Raw genomic sequence first — 25,812 nt, 5'->3', positions numbered from 1 at the left:
GCCTGGAGCACCTCCTGCCCCTCCTTCTGCACTGACCTCAGTGTCTACCTTGTTGTTCCCATGTTCTCACTCTGCTCTTCCCTGTCTGGAATTCTTCCTGTGCAACAACCTTGTGTTCTTAAATACATTATCACAGAGGCATTACTATTGCTCCTAATTGGCTTGGCCTTGGCCAGTGGCAGGAAGTCCGTCCTGGAGCCAGCTGGCTTTGGCTCCACCAGACAGGGGAAGCTTCTAGCAGCTTTTAACAGAAGCCACCCCTGTAGCCCCAACTTGCTACCAAAACCCAGCCACAGAAATCCACTACATTTAGTTATAAGAACTATTAGAAAAATAAAATACTCTGCATATCCCCAGTGCAGGCTCAGAAGTGTGCCTGAATCCCACATAATGCCATGTGATCCACACTATGGCCAAGGACACTCCAGCTTAGCCCAGTGTCTGAACTGAGACAAAGAGCAGGTTTATTATTTTATTCTTTGTACTTATTATTTTCCGAGTTTGTTGCTTGATGGAGCAGCCTGGACATGTTTCTCCCTGCAGACAGAGGTCCCTTACACCATGTGCTGCAGTTGGACCTGAGCACTCCTTGCTTGTGGCACATACCAAAGAGGAATGGGACCTCCTGAACCTGCACATCCTTCAACACACACACTTTCTGCCATTGCTCCCTTGGCTCACTGTTCAGGGAGAGCAAACTCCATCCCGCCTGCACCCCTGGGCACAATCATCGCTCCCACAGAGAGACCTGGGGTGGCTGGTACAGGAATGAGCCACCACTGCTCAGCTTTACCTTCCTGGCACTGTCAGAGTCAATTGTTCTCATCACAAAGCCATCTGGCAGACTCAAAACCCCTGTTAAGGAAACAGTGATCTGAGGTCAGGAATAGTTCCAGCTCAGGCACGACTTGGGGCACAGAGCACACACCAACCAGGGCATCAGCTGTGTGTTGCATTTAAACTGCAGTTTTGGCTCTGGCCAGCTAAGCTAGTGCTTTTATCCAAACTAGGACTCACGTATGTCTAGATCTTGACTTGGAATGTAAGAAAAGTTCAGTGAGTTTATCACATCCATTGTGCTCTTTTTCTTACTTAAAAAAACCCAAATACGAAAGCAACCACTGAGCAGCTTTGGTAGCTTCTCCTGTTCTCTGAACATGACACAGCTGGTCTCACCCTAATTGAAATCCCCATCATATGAAATAACACAGACGCAATATTTGTTTTGCTAAAACCAGGCTGAGCTCACCATCTTTTTGCTCCCTACTGCGAGTTATGGCCACAAACCATTTTGGAAAGCAGTTTGTTGAAGGTGTCACCTATAACACTGAGGGCAGGCCTGAGCAAATGTCTGCACAGGTTCTCTTACTGAGAGTCTTCCAGTAGCAACTCACTGCACAGAAAGTAAAGGTCACTTGTTCCATCAGACACTATCCACTGTGGTTTTCCCTCCCACAGAGCCTCTGATTTTTAGAGCACTGCCTGTTTTTGGAAATGCAGCAAAGCTGAGGTAGGTGGAAACAGATCAATGAGGGCAAAGAAGCAGCAACAGCGATGGACTCTGAGTGAGGCTCCTCAAGCTGCTCTGCAGTTCAAGTCTGTCCTTGTGACTGATGATCACATCCCATCACACCTGAGCCTCAGGACCTGCAGGCAGTGTCACCAGGCAGCACAAACTCGGGGCAGTGTCATCCGGCAGCCTGTGTGACCCAGTACACCATCAAGCTGTTCTGTAAGTGCCTTGATCCACCATGTTTCTGGACAGCATGAACTACAAGAGCCTTGGTGTCACATAAATGAGGACAGTCTGGTCATGAATGAATGCCCCATGAATGCCCTGATGACACAACTGGCCCCAGCAGTGACCAGGGGACCAGGGGCTTTGCTGCCCATATCAACAAGGATAGTGTCTGTGCAGGAGACACGATTCTGACATTTGCGACCAATAAAGCTGCCACAGCAATTCTAAAGCCAGAAACTGTTACAAATGACAAGCTTGATAATTGAACTTAATCAAACAATATTAACTGTTAGAATGAACAAGAGAAATTAGGCACATTTTCTTTCCTCAATTTTCTTTACATGTTGGAGGGAAAAAGAATGTTTCACGTCATACCAAGTGCTAAATCACATTCAGCTCCAAGCTGAGAACACCTTGGCGTGGAAGTCTGAGGCGGTCCAACCTGACAGGCTGCAGGGACAGGTACCAGGTGGCCTTGGAAGCTCCTGGTGTCCCCCACCGCCCTCAGGATCCCCACAGCAGAGCCACACGCCAGTAAAGTTCTTCTTCCTTCAGAGGGCAACCACATGAACAACCTGCTGTCTCTCCTGGGAATATTTCAAATTTCCTTAGAGACTGATCCTCATCCAATCACCCAAACAGAGTTTCTTATCTCCTTACAGTATTGCACACCATGGCAAGTTAAATCAGGAAAATCTCAGCCCAACAACCTCAGCAGCCACCAGCACCTACTCAGAAAATGACTCACAACAGAGGGTTTGCACCTCAACCTCCTTGGTGACATCAACCCAGTCATGACACAGCACAGCTCCCTTTGCCACTGTGACACAAACCCCAACACTACAGTTTCACCACTGCACCAGACTTTCCTTCTCCGCCGCTTCTCCACCAGATTTAGGGAATAAGAAGCAACATGACTTACAGTTTACTGTGACTTTTACTTTTTTCACATCTGGGACTGAGACATCATTTTCTGCACTGCATTCATATTCCCCCGCCTGGTCTCTTGTAATTCCATAGATGTCCAAGTACTGCCCGCTCTCGAAGGGCTTAGCTGAAATGAAACAATAACAGAAAGAAATTACTGGAAGCTTCAACACCTGACCAGCATTTGGAGGATTTAACACACATCCAAGGCGAGCCAGGAGCTGCTGCAGCTTTCACCCAGAAACCCCACTCTGAGGTGAGCTGAAAACCCCCTCAAGCTCCTGGAGCTGAGCAAAGGTTCTCTCCTGCCCCAACCCCACAGTGATGCTCAGACACATTCAGATACATGAGTAATTTGCACCTGATGGGCTTCACAGAATAGAGAAGTTGTAGCTGCCCCACCCCAGGAAGTGTCCAAGACCAGGCTGGACAGCGCTTGGAGCAACCTGGTCTAGTGGAAGGTGTCCCTGCCCATGGGAGGTTATAAAATTAGGTGTACTTTAAATCCCTTCCAACTCAAAGCAATCTGGTATTCCTGCCTTAAAAGCTTCAGCATCCATTAGGGCTGATGGTTTGCACTTGGGCAGAGCCCAGCCTCTGAAGAGACCATGAGCAATTCCTGGAGCAGCTGATCTGTTGCAGCATCCACTGCCCATCCCAGCTGCCTTCGCTGGTCAGGGACCATTCGTCCTTGCTATATCAACCAGCAGAGCATGAAGCTGGATGGTGAACCCCCACGGCTGCCAGAGCCAGGCATGTCCTGGAGGGAACCAGCTGATCACCTGTGATGGGGGTCAATGGGTGCAAAATGGGTCATCACCCTTCCTACCACCAAAGAAAAAGCTCTTCCAGGCTTGCTCACCACCCATTCAGTGCTTACATGTTGTGCCCTAATAAAAATTTCATCATATTAGTCAAAAATTGCTGAAGAGTTCTCCTTTCCCAAAGGAGCCAAACCCAGGAAAGGGGATCCTCAGTGTTTGCCTTGTTACACAGAAATAAGGACAGTCTGAGTGAGCAATTCTGAGCACAGGCCAAAGTCTGTCTGCTGGGAAACAACAGGAAATCAAAGAGAATGTTTGTGTCCATAAAACCTCAGTGCCCTGTAATGCACACACAGATTGTTTCAGAGACCAGTGATAATGACACCATTCAAGAGCTCCTTTAACTCCACTTGACAGAGCAGATATAGGCATTTCTGGAGCTCCCGAAATCCCAGTAACTGCTAGGGCTTCCCTGCTGTGGTTTCCACCTTGCAGGGAGTGCTCTGATATCCCTCAGATGAAAACTGCTCCTTGCTTCCAAGTTCATCTCTCCATGTCTTTTAAGCAGAGCTCCCCACGTGATGGCCAAGTAATTGGTTTAGATTCCTCACAAAGCACCCACCACATAATAAACAAAAAAGTGTTAAATATAATTATTATTTTAACACAGTATATCACAACAGCCATGACCACAGATGCTGGAAATTATAGGTCTAAAGGTTTAAAAGACTTGCTGTAAGTGTTTTCCCACCCAGACAAGCCTTTAATTGACTTAATAACTGTGTGGCTTGTGGAGCACTGAAAAAAAACCCAGAGTGGGCAGTGAGGACCAAGCAGGAGCTTGGTTATGTCATGTCCATCATGGTGGTGAATTAATTTGCTTATCTGCTCATGAATTAATGTTTTAAAGTGTGCAAGGTTCAGAACATCAATTATCACATCGTTCAGCACGGCAGCTCATTAACACGCACATGACGATGTGTCTGTCACGGGGAGGAGCCCAAGTGAGCACTGGTGGTGGGAAGTAGAAAGATAAGACTGAAATACGAAAATTAGTGTGGATTGAAGTGAATATTCATAACATGCAGTGAAATAGTTTATGGGACATGAGGAATTGCATAAGGATTTTTAATTGCATGATTTTTTTTTCTCTTCCATGTTCATGGAATAAATGATAAAGAACCCCTTCCCCAAACAAAGCAGGTGTTGCTGTTCCCATGCAGGTGCAGCAAGGTCCCATCCTGCTCTGCTTTGGCCAGGCTGAAGCAATTCCCAGGAAAACTGTATTTCCTCTCGCTTTGAGCAGCAGAGAGGGATGCAAAGTCCCTCCTGCACAGGGGCATTGGCCCACAGAGAGGAAAGACCTTCCAGCAATTCCACTTTGGTTCAAATGCTGTGAAAATTATATAAAATGCAAAATTCTCTCTTGTGTCAGGTTAAAAATAACTAAAAATGATGCAAGTGTAATGCTCTCCAATGCCAGTGCTTCCCTGGATATATGGTAGGCACCAAAACATTGTACAGCATCCCAGAATCACTGAGGTCGGAAAAGCCCTCCCAGACCATTGAGTCCAACCTGTGCCCATTCCCCAACGTGTCATGTGGGAGGCAACTGAGCTGTGGACAGCTTGGGCCCTGAATTTGAGTGGTTGCAGCTGTGAAGGAACGTAAACAACGAAGATGAGAAGGGGGACAGGGAGGACAGAGCTGCGGGGCAGCTGTGATAGCCAGAGAGCCTGGACTGTTTGCTGAGCGACCCTGAGTTGCAGAAGCTACAGAGCAGCCAATCTTAAGATGTGTATGTAGTAAGGGCACCAATGGTGGTGAAACATGCTGGCTAGGGGAGACTATAAATTGTCCATGTTTGTATGAAATAAAGGCTTTTCTGTGTGAAATCCCAGTGTGGTGTCCGTCCCGACAACGACAGTGTCACCCAGCCCAGAGTACTGAGTGCCACGTCCAGTTGTTCCTTGGACACCACCAGGGATGGGGATTCCACCACCTACCTGGGTAGCCCAGTACACTGAACCCTGAGATAAATTTATGATGTATCCCTCGGAGAAAAAGAAACAAAATACATCTCCAACTACTTGGAATTTTATTAAACCTTAATTGTGTTTTGGAGTTGAGGTAAAACCAAATATTCTCTGCTCTAAACTTCTGGTTAAATGTCAACACACCACAGAATGGCCTGATTTGGGAGGGACCTTAAAGATCATCCAGTTCCAATCTCTCCTGCTGTGGGCAGGGACACCTTCCACTAGACCAGGTTTCTCAGAGCTCCATCCAACCTGGCCTTGGACACTTTCAGGGATGGGACAGCCACAGCTTCTCTGGGCAACCTGTGCCAGAGCCTCCCCACTCTCACAGGGAGGAATTCCTCCCCAGTATCCCATCTAACCCTGCCCTCTGGCAGTTTAAAGCATTCCCCCTTGTTCTGCCACTCCAGGCCCTTGTAAGTAGTCTCTCTCCATCTTTCTTGTAGCTCCTTCATGTCCTGGAAGACTGCAATTAGGTCACCCCAATGCCTTCTGTTCTCCAGGCAGAACAATCCCAATTCTCTCAGCCTTCCCTCACAGCAGAGCTGCTCCATCCCTCTGATCATCTTGATACCTCCTCTGGACTCGCTCCAACAGCTCCATGTCCCTCCTGTGCTGGGACCCCAGAGGTGGAGGCAGCTCTGCAAGTGGGGTCCCACCTGAGCAGGGCAGAGGGGCAGAATCCCCTCCCTCCATCTGCCCACCATTTCATTGCTTTAGATTCCTCACAAGCCATTCACCACTTAATAAACCACCATTCCTGTTAGAATGATTCCCAAAAATGCACAAGTCCTTTCCATGACCCTTGTATTTATACAGATCTATGCTGAGCTCTGACTCTCATTTATGCTGCAAATGCTCTTGTATTTTGACAGTGCTGGGTAGATCCGTGATTTTATGCAACTCACACACACATTCCAAAATCTTCAAATTAAGGCATTTTAAACCCTCACGTCCTCTGAAATGTTACATCCAGCTCACATAAGTAAACTCTTAGTAAATACGAGAGATGAACACTCTTAAGGAATACACTGATATCCTGTTTCATTTCCCCCATTCGCCTGCCCTGTGATGCCCCTTCCTCAGCCTGTTCTTAGTTCCAGAGATCTCCCAGGGCTGTGTGGGAGCACGTGGATCATGTGAGAGCACATGCACTGAGCTGTGGGAGGGATCTGTGCATAAGTATATGTATGTGTATTTATGCTGCATCACATGAACATCCAGCTGAGGCAAGGGGATCCATAAGCAGCAGGAGAATAAACTGGATGAAGACATTGGGGAAAGAAGATGAGTTTCAGGAGATATCTCAGTTTTCTCACTGTTTTTTCCTGTGATCTCTTACAGTCCTGAGTAACCAACCCTTGTTCTGCTCTTCTGCAGCCCACAAGCATTTTATAGACTTATCAAGAGATTGGAAATACTTCTGGCTGCCTTTTCTGGCCATCAAGCCAAAATACTCCTCAGGCTTTGTACCTGAGAAAAGGAAATCTGAAGGTTCATTAGCAGCAGTCCCTCAGCCTGAAGTCATGTCAGCCAAGAACTTTGATGAAAGATGAGAAAAAAACATTGGTTGAAGTAAAAGGAACATAAATGTGCGGGTGCCTCACATCCAAGGCCATTCCTGATGGGATTTTCAGAAGATCTCTTAACTAGATTATTGATACACATACAGATACCTAAGTAATCACGTCTGGACAGCACAGGTAAGGAGACTAGGTTCTCCAGGAAGGGAAATGCCTGTGAAACTAAGCTTGAATGTCTATTTTCTGCCAGTGACGTGTGATCTGACGTCTGATAAATCCTTACACTTTTATTCCTCAGGAGAACATACGATTATATCCGTGTTTTCTCACCACACCTGTGGTTTCTGGCACAGGTGCAGCACACACACACACATGGCCATATGGACCCATTCTCACAGCCTTGGATGGAGGAGTTCTGCAAGGGCAGCACTTGCCTCCCTGGTGTTAAACATGAGTCAGTCCAATCAAAAATCTGGTGCAAGTCCAGAGAAGCTCCAAAAATGGCTGAGGACTTCAGCTGAACCAAGGGGGATTTATTTTTATTTTTTCTTTATTCACTAGGATATTATATAACTGCAACATAGTCCCAGTTTATGAACTGTAAAACAGGTGGAACAATTTTGTAAGGAGATAAAAGACAAGAGATGGGAACAGAGAATAATGAAGCTAAAAGTTCCAGGGGCTGGAGTGGGTTCAGAGGCTGGCGTTTGGAGAGCTGTGTGTTCTCCCAGTGTGAGCAATGTAAATCTCAGCCAGTTATCCAGAGCATGGTGTGGAGAAGGTGGAGTTGGTCCTACAAAAGGAGTCACTTCAGTTTTCCCCATTCTCTACAGTTACACCAGACTCTGTCCCTGTACAGAGCCATTGCCAGGCTGCCCTAGAGTCTGAGATCATGGACTTAGTATGGCTTGGAGCAAGTTTAATTCCTTTCTTTGCTGACTTCATGCCAAGGAACACATGGTTGGCTCATACTCCAGAATATGGACTGACCTTTCCTCCTTAGCAGCTGAGAATTAACGTAAAGGAGAACCAGCTCCATTTTAATACCCGATGTTGCTCAGAGAGGCTGTGGACTCCCCATCCCTGGAAGTGTTTAAGGCCAGGTTGGACAGGGCTTGGAGCAACCTGGTCTAGTGGAAGGTGTCCCTGCCCATGGCAGGGTGTGGAACTGGATGGACTTTGAGGTCCCTTCCAACACAAAGCAGTCTGGGATTCTGTGAATTTAAGATCCAGTAAACTAGATGTTACTTTGAAAGAAAAAAGTAACCTCTCTTGAGATAGGTTTGACCTGCATGTCATATGTGGATATTGATGTTCCTGTATATCAGACCTCACTCTGATCTTTGTGGATCTGTTCAAAACTCCGTGATGACCACAGAAAATTAAAAAAGACTAAATTAAAACTGTGTAAGGAAGAACTGGGCAATGATCTTTTTAATAAGAAAGCTACGTGATTAAATCTCACTTGAGCTATTTATAATTCATAGGACTTAATGTGGGCATTTGGCTCTTGGGAAGGGGCTAATTATTCCCAATAAAGGCCAGTGCCTACGGTGGCTTTTGGAAGAGCCTTGGTCTGTCAGTCAGATGGAGGCTGAGGGCACTCCGGGTATGGGGAGCAGGAGGGATGGGGAACAGGAGGAATAGGGAGCAGGAAGGATGGGGAGCAGGTGGGATGGGGCAGGAGGAGTCTCAACGGGGCCACATGGATGTTCGCCCTGGGGTAAAGGACTCTGGTCTCAGGTGGTCTGACAGTTTTATAACATTCCTTCCTCCTCTTCCTATATCAAAATGATGTTCTGAAAATGATGACCGACTATTTATGTACTGATTATCTGTTTGGCTCAAATACATTTGTTGACGGCTCCCATTTGATACAATTCTCCTGTTGGCAGTTTGTTGAAACTGGAAGCATAACTAAAGCTAAATGAATCACTAATGAATTTTTTTTTCCATATTGTTTCGTATCACTCAAAAGCTACGCCATGTTTTTTGTAAAATATGCATTTAAAAAAGCACTATTAGTATGTTTAAAATATGATTTATTAATAAAAATGCCCAGAAGAAACGATTCTGGGAATTAAAGCAGGAGGAACTGCAGGTATGGTTGGGATGACCACAGTAAACACTTGTGGTACCAAGTAATAGCACAAGAGGCAATGGGCAGAAACTGATGCCCAGGAAATTCCAGCTGAATATGAAGGAGAAGCAGATGTCCCCAGAGTGAAAATAAGAGCATCTTGATGCATTTTAAAGATTATCTGTTACGTTTCTCTAAAAAACTTTGTGCAAGCCCCAGATTTGTCATGCTTGGTTCAAAAGACCAGGATCTCCCCAAAAAAACATGAGGGATGTTGTACAAAGGAAGCAAAAAGAGAGTGAAAAGTTGGTTTGGTTCTGAACATTAAAGACTTTGTTTCATTGAAATATCTCCTGAGAGTCATACACTGCTCACTCAAAAGTGCAATATTTCTCACATAAAAATGAACTAATATCTGTGGGAATAAGCTCAGCCTGTATTAAAATTCTCATTCTCATTGCATTTTATGAGTTATTAATGAGTTCATCTACTTTTATTGAAAAGTAAAAAATACTTTCCATTTGTTATAAAATTGTCAAAAAAATAATCATACTTTTTTCTGTGCAATGATTTTGGACAGTTTTAGTTTGTATTTCACCAAATTGTAATTGTGCTCTTGTTTCTCTGTTCCTTCACAAGCCCCCAATTATTTGACTATCTTAAACTGAATATTCTTCTGACAACTGTACTTTAACAAGAATATTCTTTTAAAGATTTTAAGAAGATCTGAGGATTCCTGGGAATACCTTTAATTGTTCCTGCAGGGATGGCCAAACTTCTGGAACAGTCCTGATTAAAATGACATTTTTCTGAGAAGTCTTCCTCAGAAATGCCCTGACCACAGTGCAATGCCACCTCACCCCAGAGTAATGGCTTGTGGTACTAAATGTCACTTAATTGGATCCTAATGCTAAATCTCCCAAGAATGGTACTTACAAGTCTCGTTAAAAAGAAAAGGCCAAAATTCCCATAACCTAAAACCAGAAGGCACCTTCTTTTCTAAGGGAGACCTGTGATTTTGGAAGTCACTTTATTGCTTGTACAAAAGCAAAGGGAAGAAATCCACCCAGCAGTTTATCCTGGGTGCTGTGTTTGCTGTGCAGTCTTTAAACTGTTAATTAATCCCTCATTACTCTGTGCTGAGCTCCACACTGTTCCCCTGGAGCTCTTGGGAAGCTGCCAGCCCTGTGTTTGATATGAGGGAACCATTGATTTACTGACATGCCAAGCCTTTATCAACAGAGAAATGGCCCTCCAGGATCACGAGCCAGGCCATTAAATGCCTATAAAATATTAATCACAAATCTTTAAGTCCCTGAGGGGTTGTAGGATGGCCTGACCCCGCTCCTTATTCACGCAATTCCCACGTGCCCATCGCTGGCATGTTCAGCTGCCCCATGCACATCATGTTCCTCACGTAAGACCTGACAGAACACCCCGAGTGCCTCCTGAGCATGAGTCCCAGGGGATGCATGTTTTAGGTGTTTTCCAGGAACATGCTCATCCATGCCCAGGATGCAACCAAGGAAGCACTTGGGTAGAAGGGAGCGGTGGGAGGTGCTGCCACAGCCCAAGCCCTGGTGCTGTGCCTTTGGTGTCAACAGGGCACTGTGCCAAGCCTCCAGGCTGGGAGATTCCCTGACTCCTGAGGGTCCTGTACACCACTGATAGTTGGGAGAAGCAGGAATCCCTGTTCAAGGTAAAAATCCAAAGCTATGGTTTTGTGTAAACCACCCACCACAGAGCAGTAAACCTCAAGCTGCTTCCTCAGAGGGCACAGAAAGAGAAGTTTACAACACGGCAGGAAAAGGACGGATGTTCCCTATTAAGTCATTCAGTAGCAGGACACAAAGGTTTGGTAAAGCCCCAAGGAATCTGAGCTCTAAATTAATCTGATCTTTGTCAGGCATGCCTCAATGCTGGCATTGAGGTTCCTGCTGGAACCGGGGACAGGACAAGTGGGAATGGCTTCCCACTGCCAGAGGGCAGGGTTAGATGGGATATTGGGAAGGAATTCTTCCCTTTGAGAGTGGTAAGGCCCTGGCACAGGTTGTGGCAGAGAAGCTGTGGGTGGAATGAGATGGGCTTTACGGCCTCTCCCAACTCAGGCTGGGAGGTTCCAGGTTCTCTGAAACCAGCTGGTGCCAAGAGGCCACGTAGAGGTTTCTCTGGAGACCACATCCCTGTCCTTCCTCCCTCCCAAAGTCGTCCTGGAGAATGCTGGTAGATCCCAGGGGTGCGTGAGTGGTAGCAGAGCTGACGGTTCTGGACAGGCCTCTCCTGCCTGGCCCCTCTCCCGTGGCACAGGTAAACCCTCCCTGGTCTGGGACAGTCTTAGCCTGTCTCTGCTGATCCTCCCTGCCTTGGTCTGTCACTGAAGGTTCCCTGGCTCTTCTCCAAACACTTTCAGCTCAGTTGCGGGAACAGATGTTTGTGTTCAGGCCGGTAATGCTTCACCTGACCTGGGAGCACTGCACCAGCGCTGGGATGGAGCTGTTCCCTGCAAGATGAGTAATGATGGCACGAGGGAGGCGTAGCTCTGTCAGCGCTCATCAGGTCAAATCACTGAATCATTTCACATTCTGCTGCTCAGGCGCCTAAAAGGAACCAGCTTTGCTTTGGACCTAATGCAGCAATAAATCTCCTCCCTTTAGGAAGGTGAATGCGTGGCATTGTCTTCACTGGGACAGGATCCCACTTCATCCCCCAGCCTGTGAACCCTTTGTCTCCAGCCTCAAAAGACCATCTCCTGCAAGACGTCACCTCAGTGAAGGGAAAGTTCCATAAGAGAAAGCCCCTGACTGGCTTTAGGGCTGTTCCCCAGCAGCTGACAAAGTGACTGGGAACAGCAGCTCCAGGCACTGAAAACCCAAACCCATGAACAGTAAAAAAGGTGGTTGAAAAAGAATTCTTTGATAGAGGAGAGTTGAAACAAGATAATCTTTAAGGTCCTTTTCAACTTGAACCATTCTAATCACAAAAGCCTGGAGAGACAGGACAAGGAATGGTTTCAAACTGGCAAAAAATAGGTTTAGACTGGATATAAGGAAGAAATTCTTCCCACTGAAAGTGGAGTCCTGGCACAGGTTGCCCAGAGAAGCTGTGGCTGTCCCATCCCTGGAAGTGTCCAAGGCCAGGTTGGATGGGGCTTGGAGGAACCTGGGATAGTGGAAAGTGTGCCTGCCCATGGCAGGGGGGGTTGGAAGGAGATGAGCTTTAAGGTTCCCTCCAATCCAAACCATTCCAGGATTCAGTGAACCAGGAGAAAATAATCACTGGTTTTGAGCTATCTGTGACAAAGCTTGAGAAAAGAGGTCGTTCCAGCCAGCAGGATTGCCAGGCTGTTTGACACACTGCTAATTGAATTTGGAATTCCAAAGTTGGGAAATGCAGTTCAACAGCAAAATCCTTCATATGACGTGGTCGGTGCTGAGAGCAGCTTCACTGTGCACATGCAGCAGCCAAGGGGAGGCTGGAGGAGACCAGCTTCTCACTGATCACAAATTACACAATGCACAATTACACTGGCATGAGGGGAAACTGGTGTGAAATGACCTCACCAGCAATATCTGCTCCATGTTTAGACCTTAGTAAGAAAAAGAGAAACAAGATAGAAACTCATGTTTCTAAAACTTTCACTTTAAAACCTATTTTTAAGTGAGGGATGGAGGATTTTAAAAGATTTCACCATTCGTACACACACAAAGCCCTTGGAATCTGATAATAATCCATGTCAGTTAAGTATTTTCAGCCTGAAAATCCAAGTGTGAAGTACTTGCACTTGAACAAAACACTTCTCATTTCTGTCACGTGTGCACACATCTGAGAGGCAGTGGCTCTGCAGCAGAAGGGCAAGTGGAACAGAATCTTTGACATTGGCTGGCTCAGGTCAAGCTTTGTTTGTTTCTCAGCATTTAGGGAGAGTTTTTAAAAACCCTCTTTGCTTCTCCCTCAGAGAAGGACCTCAGTGTTGTGCAGCAGTGGGATTGAGGAAGGGTCCTGTAGCCCAGGGACTGGCAGCGCCTTTTGTCCGCAATGGAATCGGCTCCGAAGCTCCTTCCCCACCAGCCCAGCCTGGTAATTGCAGAGCTCTGAAGATGAATTGCACTAATACATGGTCAGGCTGTGATGATACATTAATGCAATATATCTCCACAGCTTTAGGGCTGTCCAGGAGCAGCAGGAGGGGCATTAGAGTGCCTTCAGTCCTATCACATCCTGCACACGTGGCAAATGGAAGAGGGAAAAGGGAGAGGGAGAGGAGGGAGAGGAGCCATCATATGGGCATGTTCAAGTCTAAACTCAGCCTAATTTCTGCTTAGTGAGCACTACCACTGGTTTCCTCAGTGTTGGAGAAAAATATGTTATTTTGCACATGCTAAACAGTTCTTACAGGGCTTTTGGTGGTTTGTTGGGTTATACTGGAAATGTTTCTGTGTCATCATTCCCTGGAACCCGGACAGAATGAACAATGGGTGTTCTGGTGCCAGAATCTGCCTTCCACTCAATTCAGCTAAATTCACAGTTTCTGAAAATCTATTCTTCCAAATGCATCCCTGCATCCAGATCATCATCCTGTTTGGGAAATTAACTGAAAGCTGGACTGGGAACAATGGAGATATAACCGTGAGAAAAGGAGCAAGAGAGGAGGGAAGAACTGGAAAATACGGAACTGGAAGTAACCAGGGATCATAGAATCCTGGACTGATTCAGGTTGGAAGGAACCCTACAGCCCACCTTGTTCCTCCCCCTGCCATGGGCAGGGACACCTTCCACTATCCCAGGTTGCTCCAAGCCCCATCCAACCTGGTCTTGGACACTTCCAGGGATGGGGCAGCCACAGCTTCTCTGGGCAACCTGTGCCAGGGCCTCACCACCCTCACAGCTGAGAATTCCTTCCCAATATCCCATCTAAATCTCCCCTCCTTCAGCCTAAAGCTGTTCCCCCTTGTCCTGTCACTGCACCCTCTGAGCATGCCAATCCCTCTGCAGCTGGAGAACCTCCCCTTTGGAAACTTGTCAAAATGAAAGTGGAAAAGAATTTTGACATAACAGCACCTGAACTTTGGAAAGCAGAAACATTTTATCAAAAGATTTCTGAATGTCTTTTGCTAGTTTTGCTGCCGACAGAGCTTAGCCAAACTCTCAGTGTAACTCACACACACAGGTTGGACATACAAGTGCTAAAGCTGGAGTTCTGTCAGAGCTGAATTCTTTAGCATTCTGGTTTCATTCTTAAACTATCGATGATGCACTTTGCTCTGAAATGTCAGAACAAAATAAGTAATACCTGCAATTTATTCGGGTGACATTTCAACAATACAGATTTCCAGATTACAAACTGCAGTCTGAGCGTTCCGCTGAGTGTGGAGATTTGCTGCATTTACATAATGGGGCTGTGTAATGAATATTTATATAATGAAAGCATTTACATAATGACTGCAAGTTAAACATGCACAATAAAGATTCCAGGCCAATGATTTACAGACTGAGCTTAAAAATCACCTCAAAATGTATTTTATTTTTATTCCTATGAAAGGTTCAATTTATCTCGTGTTCCAAAAAATTGAATCCAACCTCGTGCAAGTCAAGGCTGCGTTGATGTAAATCATGATCATATCCTGGAATTAGTCTACATTGAGTCATTTGTATTCAGAGATTTCAGTTCCTTATCTTTTAGCAGCAGCTTTGACAAACAATTTGAGAATATTCTAAATATGCTTGGTTAATATAATTTAGTGCTGGATTGGAGATGCGACGCTTCCCTGTGAGCCTCATTAGTGCCACTGGGAATTACAGGGGAAAACTGGGAGAAATTAGAAAGTGCAGATGAAGCTGATGTTTAGAGAGAGGTGAGGTGCTGCACACAGAATATAAACCATTACAGAGACCTGATGTTTGCAACTCTCTTGCATTTTCTTTTCTAATAAATCCAGGCTTTGTGTTTGCCAGGCTGATGTTCCCTGGGCTATGAGAGCCATTTGTAACTGTCTGCACCCGGAACATGCACCTGAGCAGAGAAGTGTTACTGGAATGGAAGAAGTCTTCTTTATTTGTTGCACTAGCAGAACATGTGCTGGAAATTGTACCTTTGTTTCCATCACATTTTACAAGATTTTTGCGCAAGAAGTTATTTGGATCCTGTGTTCTCCCATTCCAGATCGAGCTGTGTCCATTAATCAAACAGGGGACACCCAAGGCACGTCTCAAGGCACAGAATCTCAGAATCACTGAGGCTGGAAAAGAGCTCCAAGGTCATCAAGTCCAAGGTGTGACCAATCCCCACATTGTCACCCAGAGCAGAGCACTGAGTGCCAGGTCCCAGTGCTCCCCCTTGTTGCCCATCACTTGGAAAAGGAGGATTTGTGGGGATGCAGGTCTGTGACATGGCATCTGCAATGAATTTGCCAGACCTCAGCACTGAGGCTCATCAGGGCATCTCTGCCTGGGCTGTCCTGATGTGCTGCGTCAGCCTGGGAACCCTCCCTCCTCTCAGAGGCGTCCCTGCCTAGTCTGTGGTACCTTTGCCTCTTTTTTGTCTCCCATGGGCACTATAAACTAAAAGAGGAGAGATTTAGATTAGAGATTGGGAATAATTTCTTGGCTGTGAGGGTGGTGATGCCCTGGCAGACGTTGCCCAGAGAAGCTGTGGCTGCCCCATCTCTGGAAGTGTCCAAGGCCAGGTTGGACAGGGCTTGGAGCAACGTGGGATAGTGGAAGGTGTCCCTGCCCGTGGCAGGGGGTGGGACTGGATGAGTTTTAAGGTCCAAACCAGTCTGAGATTCTGGGATTCTAATCATATCCACTTCCAAGAAGCGGTGAGAAGGCAGAGTGAAGCAAGAATTTGACACCTAAAGGGAAAACAAAGAGAGGCTATACCTGCCTGCCCTTAGACTTTAAGTTGTGGGAACAGCTCCTCTGGGAATACCTCCTGTGTACCCACAGTTTGCTGTGCTGGGCGCTTGGTAGGAGCACCCTGAGCACCCCCATTGTCTCTCCCCGTTCCACAAGATCTTCCAAGAGTGTTTGCCTCAAATTCCATTTTCAGTTCTCACTGTGGTAATGGATGAGCACACCTTTCGTCATTCGCAGCCCTTTTGTCAAGATACAGAGCCAGGGGCTCACTGGAAGCCCTTCTGATTACCTGCATTAATTTTTATTAAGGTTGAAAAACCCTGTAAGCTCATTGAGTGTCCAACCATCGCCCCAGCACTGCCAAGGCCACCACTCACCCATGTCCCCAGGTACCAGATTTTCATTTTGCCTGAATTCAAGAGGAGGAGACTGCCTATTCCTCAGCCTCTCCTGCAGCCTGAGTGCACTAATTCTCCTTTTCTGCTTTATCCCTCTCCAGGAACATTATAAGAGCTCCTTTCTGCAGCCACTCAATGCTTTAAGCTATTACTCTAAAGTATCACCATGGCTTCTAATAAAATTTTATTTGACATTTAGTTAAAATCCATTTTCTGCTACAACTGAATTTTTCCTCGAGTCCCTTGATGGACACTCCAAGCCAAATTCATTGTCATTGTCTTAAAGGTCAAAAGTGACCTTTTTTTTCCAGATCTTGCTTTGTAAAGCAAACTGTTCCTCAGGATTATGAGAGGCTGTGACAGTCCATGAAAGCCTCCTTCCCTACAATTACACGGATTTTATAAAAGTTGTGGGAGCAAAGAAAGCCTTTCATTGCAAAATCAATCATGACTGTAGAGTCCCTGTAAAAGAACCAGTGCAATGCCAGTCCAGCCAGCTGGGAGCAGGGAGCAGCTCCTCCCAGGAACACCAAATCCATCCTAATTTCCAGAGATAGGGAGTGGAGATCTCCCCACAGACCCTGCTTTGCTCCCAGGGAGCAGCTTTGGTGGCTCTACACCAAGCCAACAGTGGAGAGATGCCTACAACATTAGCCAGAACTTTTCTTTAAATATGTTATGAGGAATCAAAAGTATAAATGGAAATATCAGATAGAAGTGATACCTTTAGTTGACATTTTGTTTGCAATTTTTCCTAAATATCATTTACTTCATTCACTAAAACCATTCCAATAAGCTGTGCTGCATCAAGGAATAATCGTTCAATGGTATAGAATCCTAGAATATCCTGAAGTGGAAGGGACCCATGAGGATCACTGAGTCCAGCTTCAGGCTCTGCACAGGACACCCCAAAAATCCCACCCTGCATCTGTAGTTACAGTAAAATAAATGACAGTAAATTAAATCTATTACATGATGTGTTCATATGTTTAACTTTCATTCCCATTTCTAGAGAGTGCTGTGTGTTCCTGATTATGTCCTTGCTTGGATTTTAATTGGAATTGTGTGGTCCATGTCTGCAGCCTGTTAAAACATACTTATTCATATTTAAGAGGTCCTTATGTCTTCATTTGTGTGTTACAGTAGTATCCCAGTTTTCCCTGATCTCACCCAAAATCTGAAGAAGATTCTTTTCTAAAGGTCCCATTAGACAAGCACTTTTTAAGGCAAAAATGCTGCCACTCGTCCCACTTGTGACTCCCCAAAACACTAACCCCGTTGGGGTGGCAGCTCCACACTCACCAGACGGGGAGATGTGCCTCCAGGAGATGGAAGGCTCCGGCTTCCCTGTGGCCAGACACACCAGGGTCACGTTGCTGCCTTCATTCACAGTGATGTCACTGGAGATGCGGAATATCTTGGGAGACACTGGAATGAAACAAGGAGAAAGGGGTCAAGGAAAGCTGCTGACTCAGTACAATCCCAGCAGAGCACAGAGAGCTAGCTGGGAGAGCTGGGATAGCTGGATCACCTTTGGGATAAAATTACAGGCAGGTGTTGAAATGCAACTGTGCAAACCCTCAGTGAGATGTGAGCACAACTATTTTCATCAGGTTTGCAGAGCTCAGCCTTGGATCCTAAATGCTGCAACTGAGAAAGCAGCACTTCTCTCTATTTTGTGCAAAGCAGGGGTTGCTCTCGATTTCCCAGGAAAGATGGATGCTCTTGTTGAAAGGCTGTGCTTGCTCGTGACAGTGTGTAAAGAAGAGAAAATGAAATTGTTCTTGTACTTTTAAAAATCAAGATGCCTGTTACATCCTGCCTGTGTGTACTTGGAGAGTTGTATCTTCTCCTGCAGAAGACTAAAATACATTTATTTCTGTTGCCTCATATTGCTTTGAGGCCCCCAGCAGCACCAGGGCTAAGAAAAAAATAAGCTGGATTTTTTTTTCTTTGATTTCATCAGCAGAATTCTTCACTAACCCCATTTTCTGTACTATTTATACACCTGGGCATCAGAGAACAGAGTTCCATGTGGATGGAAAGTGATGGAAAGCATTAAATGGCCTGTCCTTAAGGGAATGCTTTACTTGTAATGTTACAAAGGGAGAAAGGGAACTCGGGGTCCCAGCAGTGAAAGCAAGAATTCTGGCTTTCGGTGTGAATCTCTCTAAAGAAAAAACCCTCTCCAGACTTTCCTGAAGCCAAGAAGGTCTGATGCAGGAGAAATGTGCAGGCTTTTGTTTGGGTTTGAGGTTGATCCTCCGGAATTTTACAGTCTTTCTAAGGGAAGATTGGACCCATGACATGGTTGAAGGTGAAGAGTTTTCCAGACTTACAGAGTACAGATTAAGTGATTTTCTCTTAAGTACGTGCTTTGTTCATTTCCTAATTGACTGGGCTCCTCTTTAATCTTGGTTTTACAGCAAGGAAATGAAATAAAACCTAGTAGTGTCATTACAATGACACTGAGCAGGTCACATCATTCATTCATTCATTTCCAAAATAGAATTAGAAAAGAAATTAATAAGAGATGTACATCAATTAAAATAACATATAAATAAACACAAACATGTAGTCCTGCTGTATAATGTAATTCTGTAAATTACATAAATGACACAATATGATCTGGTACTCGTGGAGAATTGTTGATGTTATTATTATCAATGACTTCCCAGGAAGATTTTCTTTCCCATGATAGAAATTGGCTTCCACAGTATTTCTGGAACCTCACAGTGTGAGACAAATCAGGATTTCTGGTATATCAGTATGCTGCTAATTTTTCTGCTATTTACTGACTGATAGGGATCATTACATTCAGATCACTCAGATCTGTGGAATTTAGTAATTATGACTTAAATATATATGCATGAACACAATGGAATGTTAATATTTATTAAGAATTAAGAAATGTTTATTTTGCATACATATTTCTTCTGATACCTCTAAAGACTCTGATCTATGAGCAGATTTAGCATTTCATATCTGCTCTGCCAAGCCTCAAGTGCAGATTAAACCCATCACAGAGCTCCTCTACATTTCAACAACTACAGCCTTCCACCCATCTCACGTGGCAGCTGAGAAGGTCAGAAAAAAATTAAATATAGCAGCGAATAAACATTTATTCAGTAAATGGATTAACGAGAGGTAGAAGAAATGAGATAATAAACAAGGATGAAAAAGGAATTAAACTCCCAAGTAAATTTTGTGCAGGGGTTCAACATGAAAAGTACTTTGCAGTAATCTGACTTCTCTTTTTAATGTTTTTAAATGAGAACCTTTCCATTTCAGACAAGGTGTGTAAGCAAAGGCCTGGGAAGCTACTGTGAGAGGGAAGGCTGAGAGAACTGGGGTCATTCAGCCATGAGAAAAGAAGGTTTGAGAGACCTTGTCACCTTGTCACAGTATTTCCAGGGTAGCTGAGGAGAACATGGAGACTCCCTTCTTACAGGAGTCATATGGAAAAGGTGAGAGGTAACAAGAACACAAGAGGAAAACATGTCACAGTAGAAACCATCAGCCACAGAATCATTAAGGTGGGAAAAGTCCTCCAGGATCATCACATCCAATCTTCGACCAAATACCCCCATGCCCACTGAGCCACATAAGCCCCTTCCAACCTGGCCTTGGACACTTCCAAGAATGGGGCAGCCACAGCTCCTCTAACCTGTGCCAAGGTCTCAGCACCTCCCCCAGTAACAACTACAGGGAGCTGAACATAAAGGCAACGTGGGCAGTGTGTCCTCAGTGAAAGGTGGTGGAGACACCACAGTCCTCCTCCCACCACACACTGCCCACCCCTAGGTGCTGTGCACTAAGAACTCCTGACCATCTCCAGATCTCTGAAGAGCTTCTCCAGATCATCTTTGAATACATGATTTTTTTCCACATACACACAGGTTCTGTAATATTTTCTGTGCATCTGCCTTTTCAAATTTCAAAACCAAATCTCATTTAAATATATCTAAATATAGCTGTGAAAATGCAAAATATGTTGTTGGCGGGGCTTTTTTGAGATGTTTATCAGCGATGTGACTCATCAGGTCTCGACCTGGGCTAACAATCTCCAGCAATTCATCCCACAGACAGATGGAGCAGGTCCCTGCTCAGTCCCCATTTGCTCCTGGGTGTGGCAGCGATGGGGGCATGGGACAGACATGCTGGTACAAGAAGTGGTTCCTCTGAAGTGGCCAAGGTAGTCAGGGCCAGTGGTACAGCCCTAAAAGTCTTCTCACCCCGTGGCAATGGACAGCCTGTCCACAGCACACAGGAAAGCTGCCTTTCCCAGGGCGAGATCATCACCTGCATCTCTGACCCACCCTGCTGTAATGACACATCAGGGACCTTCATGGCCTGAGCCCTCTGCTGTAAAGACTGAAAAAATCAGATGAAGCATTGATTTCTCTCTGCAGACACAATAATGCATAATTTTGCTTTCCTAATATGCAGATTGATTTCATTAACTTGTGGAATATCTCAAAATCACTGACATGACACAGGAAATAGAATCTTATTCTTCTTTTTATGGCTTGGACATAATAATTAGTTTTTATGACAAATACATAGAAAAATTAGAATGTGCTTATGAGGGTTATTAAAAGCAGGTTTGAACTCCATTTGCCACTAATTGAGAACCTCTATGACTTCTCAGTTTGCAATCACCACATCCCCCGGTCTCTGGGAAACCTTCCTGTTACAAATAAGCCTGTTTTCCTGAAATTTTCATGAATTTTAGTGCTGCACTTGTGTGAAGATTTCTTGTAAGAAATCCCTAAATTCCAGTTCTTTCCTTCTCCTATTCTTCACATTTAAGTCAGGACAACGAAGCAACTTGTGGCTGAATAACTAGACACAGCCAGAACACTCAAATCATAGAATTATGGAATCATTAAGGTCGGAAAAGACCTCTAAGATCATCAACTCCAACCATCAATATGGGAGGGGGGGAAGAGAAAAACAGGACAGTTAATCAAAGGAAAGATTTAAAGAAAAAACTCAACCCAAACCAGGTTGAAATGTGGTTATTAGGAATAGTTACTATACCTGAATCATTTGGGAATGAGAAGAGGGTGAAGCATTGACAGCTACAGAGTCTGCAAGGGGCCACAGGACCATCTGCAGAGCTCATCAAGAACCATCTCCAAGCCCCACCGAGGTGTGAACACTGCCAAACACAGAACCCGAGGTGTGTTCATCCCCCAAAACAGATGTCACTTATTTCCAGGAGATTTCACTGGCTGCTGTCCCACACAGCAGTGAGAGCTGCTAATCCAGTCCCCCACTAATGAGCCAGGGAGGTGTGGGCAGCTCTACCACCTGCTCCTGACCCCAGCCCAGCTGCAGATCCAGTCCTAGTCTTGCTTCCATGTGGTTTGGGAGAAGATACCATCCAGCCAGTGCTTTATGTAGGGCATGCCAAATCTTGCTGACCCCAAACTAAAAATGGCAGGATTGCAGAGCCCCCTTAAAGCCTGGACTCTGCAGGAATTGCCATCAGTGCAGAGGTTGGTGAACCAAAGTCACAGTGCAGAAAGCAAATTCATAAGTTATCATAAATCAGCTGCTTCAAATGCTCCCAGGAATAAGGAACTGTTTGAAAACAGTCTTAATTCTGTTAAGGTTTTAAAATTATTTATATAATAGCATCATATAATCATGGAATAGTTTGTGTTGGAATGGACACTAACGCCCATCCAGTCCCACCCCCTGCCATGGGCAGGGACACCTTCCACTATCCCAGGTTGCTCCAAGCCCCGTCCAACCTGGCCTTGGACACTCCAGGGATGGGGCAGCCACAGCTTCTCTGGGCAGCCTGTGCCAGGCTCACCACCCTCACCTAACAAAATCATTTGTGTAGTTGAACATATCACACTACTGATCATAAAAAAGATAACTGTGCTTTTTAGAGCAGTAAAATAATTTATCAATTTTTTATTTAAAAAGTGCTTCATTTTTATACTTTTCATAGTATTTTTTTGTTTCGTAATCAGATGCACTGAATATTTACTGAGTTGTAAAATACCCTCAAATCACACATGATTTTGAGCATATAGTTAATACAGGTTTTAAATCAGGGGAGCAAATAAAATAAAGTAGAACCACCAGCCTGTGCAAACGGGGCACAAATCTTCATTTACGTGACAATCAGTCTCCAACTGGGAAAACCAGTTTCCTGATTAGTTCCTTGGCACAGTTTGATTGAGGAGCATTGCCTAAAGGTCCCACCCCCTCCTTATTAAACGTACTTTGTCAGCTTTGGCAAAGTGGGGCTGAAAAAATAAATTATGGGTGGGCTGGGAAGATAAATGGTTGGGCCTTGAGTCTTCATTTATTTCCAATTCCTGTCAACACTAAAGCCTGACAAAAACCTCATAAAAGCAGCACTCACGTAAGGTTTTGATTAATCTCTTCCTCTTCCCTCTTTTATATGAGTAGCAGTATAACCATAATCCGTATAAATTAAAGTAATATCATTTATGTTTTCAGTAGAACTTTATTTTCACCTGTGATCAGGTGAAATCACATTTTATCTGTGATCAGGGATCAGTTTATTTTAGACCAACTTGAATATTAAATTCTAGAAAAAAGACCCACATTGCCACAGGAATGTGATAATGCAGAATTGGAATTAAAAATTGAATTAAAAATGTGTAAGCAAGTATTTTACCTGTTGGAACTATTGAATTTGTATCACCAGTGCCCTAAAGTCACAGGAGAGGAAGGTTTCCTGCAAGTGGACACTGGCTGGATAAAGGTCCACGCACCTGGAATCCCTTCTGAAAGATTTTTCCTAAGTCATTTGCCATTCCTAAATCAATCCTAAATCATTCTAACCTTCCTAAATCATTATCATTCCTAAATCTTCCTTAATCAATCTTCCTAAATCTTCTTAAATGACTGTCATTCCTGAATCCATGCTAAATTCTGAAGGACATCAAAACCAACCTAAAGTGAGCCTTGAATATGGGAATTGAATAAAAAGTTTCTTTGTACTTGAGACAATCAGAATCCCTGAGAATGACTTTCCACTTAAGGGAAAAAGATGGAAAGCCTTAAAAAACAATATTGCTTGATTTTTAGTTCAGTGAGGTTGTTCTGATTTGCAGCTCCATCTTTGCAAATCAATTAACAGACATGGCAATTTTATTTTCTACATTTCTTCTGCCTTCCAAAGCATCAGGGAGCTGCTGAGAACAAACCCACCACGAGACTAAGAATTCAGCTTTGCTATTCCTGTGTTTCCTCAGTGATAAATTGAGTACAGTAATGAAAAAATGCAGGAGAGTGATGAAAGTGCTGCAGAGAGAGCAAGGGCTCGTCCTTCCCCTTCTCCTTGCATTTTCCAAGTGGACAGTAGGAGGCACAGAAAACAAGGAGAATCTATGGCATCAGAAACTGAGCAGTGATTACATGCAGAGAGTCTGTTGCTGCCTGACAAAATAACTGGGGGTAAGAGATGCAGATCTTTGGAATTTCTTGGGGAAAGGCAAATGTCCTCCTAAAGAATTTTGAGCATCCCAGGGAATACTGAGCAGCAGCCTTCGCTCGGAGCCTCCTCCTGCCCTGAGGAGCAGGAGCTGGTAGGTATGTGAAGCTTTGGGCTCCATCCTCCTCCCTCCCAACATAACTTTGGGCTTTAGGTCAACCACAAAACCCCATCCTGCTCTTGGACCTAAGGGATGAGCCTTGTTTGGGCTGGGGGAGATGAGCAGAGGTACCAACTCCATCCTCCAGTGCTACAGGAGCAGCAGCTCCCTCCTCATTCCTCTTCTCCCAAGGACTGGTGGAATGGCACAGTCCATGCAAGGCTGATTTTGGCTGACTACAGAGAGAATTCCTCATTCAGAATAGAGATTATCAGGATATGGATAGAAAAAGAATGATTCTATTTGGAAATTATTCCTGTGCAATTGGGGGTGAGATCTGTGGGCTCTCAGACATTCCATGAGCCACTTTCAGTGAGCAGAGCTCTGCAATCAACCTGCTGCTAATGGTTTAATCATGGAAATGGAGACAAAAAGTTATAATGGGCAAAAATACTAAAGAAGAGCAATAACCTGCTGGCTAAACCCAAAGCTGTCCCAGCTGGGCTCTGATTGCTGGCTGAGCACGAGGCCTGAGCCCAGACAAGCTCTGCTTTAGTCATATTGTTCAACTAATTAACACACACTGATAGGGAAGGGCTCAGAAAAATCAGGGATTCTTTTCTGTGTTATCTGTCAGATCATTAAATATCTGATTTATTTAATTATTTCCTAGGCCCTGGCACAGGTTGTCCAGAGAAGCTTTGGCTGCCCCATCTCTGGAAGTGTCCAGGGCCAGGCTGGACGGGGCTTGGAGCAACCTGGTCTCTTGGAAGGTGTCCCTGCCAACAGTAGGGGGTGGGACAAGATGGACTTTAAGGTTCCTTTCAATCCAAACCATTCCATGATTCTGTGACTCTACAGAATTATATCAAATTTCATTGTGATTCTACAAGGGATTCTTCTCTGTCTCAGATCCCAACACCCCCAACCCTCAGTCTGACACTGGAGACTTGTGTCATGGCTATGAACTGCTTCTGTGCAAGAGCTAAATATAATCTGAAGAGGGATTCCGGGAAGCATTAGCTCAGATAATCAATGCCAAAGTCTTACATGCAGCAGCAGGGATATTGTTTGATTAATGAAGTCATTCTAATTCATTAAATTTATAAATATAAAAAATACACAGAGGTTATTCTTGAAAAATCCTTTCCAGTTTAGTGAATTTAAACATTTAGTATATCCTCAACTGCAGTATAATGTGGTTTTAACGGTATGTTGTTATAGAAAATAGGTACTCCCAAAAAGATGAATTATTAAGAATATGAAAATAGCCAAAGGTTAAAATAATACAATATTTTATATAATTTAAAAAAAATTCTCCCCTGCATTAATTTTTATGCCAGCAGAGCGATTGCTAAGAAAAGACAAGAAGAAAATAGTTTATACAGGGTAAGAAAGGAGCACCTGGGTGGAACAGGATAAACATTTGTCAGTTAAAACACAGCCTGAATAAATCTGCATAAACCAGTCAGAACATCTCAAAACCCTCGTGGTCCCAGGAAATGTCTGCAGATCTCGGTGATTAAGCAGACACAGACTGGAAGAGGACAATAATATCCAAGCAAAACTGTATAAATAACCTTGCAGACAAATCTCTTCCATCTGTGATGCACCAGCAAACACCCCCACCTTCCCCAGTCTGCCAGAAATATCCCAAACTCCTTCTTTCTTCCTGTGCCATCAGCCCTAGGCTACACTGTCCCTGTTCCTCCAGAAGGTGTCAATAAGCTGCTGGTTATTATACAAGGACACACAGATATTATTCCTTCAAACCCCACTCTTTCTCTTTCCAGACCACAAGTTCAATCCTACAAGGTTTGATTTAAAACCAGCAGAGAGAAACCCACTGTTTGCTCCAGCCAGAGAAGCAATATAATGTAATAATTCAAAGTAAACTTT

The 25,812-nt window shown here is 44.5% G+C and overlaps 1 protein-coding gene across 1 annotated transcript in view; it reads right to left on the bottom strand.

The window, feature by feature from the left end:
• The window catches only part of NEGR1 (neuronal growth regulator 1), a 117,793-nt gene that overhangs the window by 74,220 nt on the left and 17,761 nt on the right, over window positions 1–25,812 (bottom strand). Inside the window, exons 3-4 of the mRNA XM_029959735.1 lie at window positions 17,630–17,755; window positions 2,664–2,795 (exon numbers count right to left, since the gene is read on the bottom strand). Of these exons, the coding sequence (XP_029815595.1) occupies window positions 2,664–2,795; window positions 17,630–17,755 (258 nt within the window). The remainder of the gene's footprint in view (window positions 1–2,663; window positions 2,796–17,629; window positions 17,756–25,812) is intronic.

This window comes from Manacus vitellinus, unplaced genomic scaffold, assembly GCF_001715985.3.
Source record: "Manacus vitellinus isolate BGI_N305 unplaced genomic scaffold, ASM171598v3 scaffold_21_pilon, whole genome shotgun sequence".
Classification (NCBI taxonomy): domain Eukaryota; kingdom Metazoa; phylum Chordata; class Aves; order Passeriformes; family Pipridae; genus Manacus; species Manacus vitellinus.
This window is presented reverse-complemented; position numbering and strand designations above follow the sequence as displayed.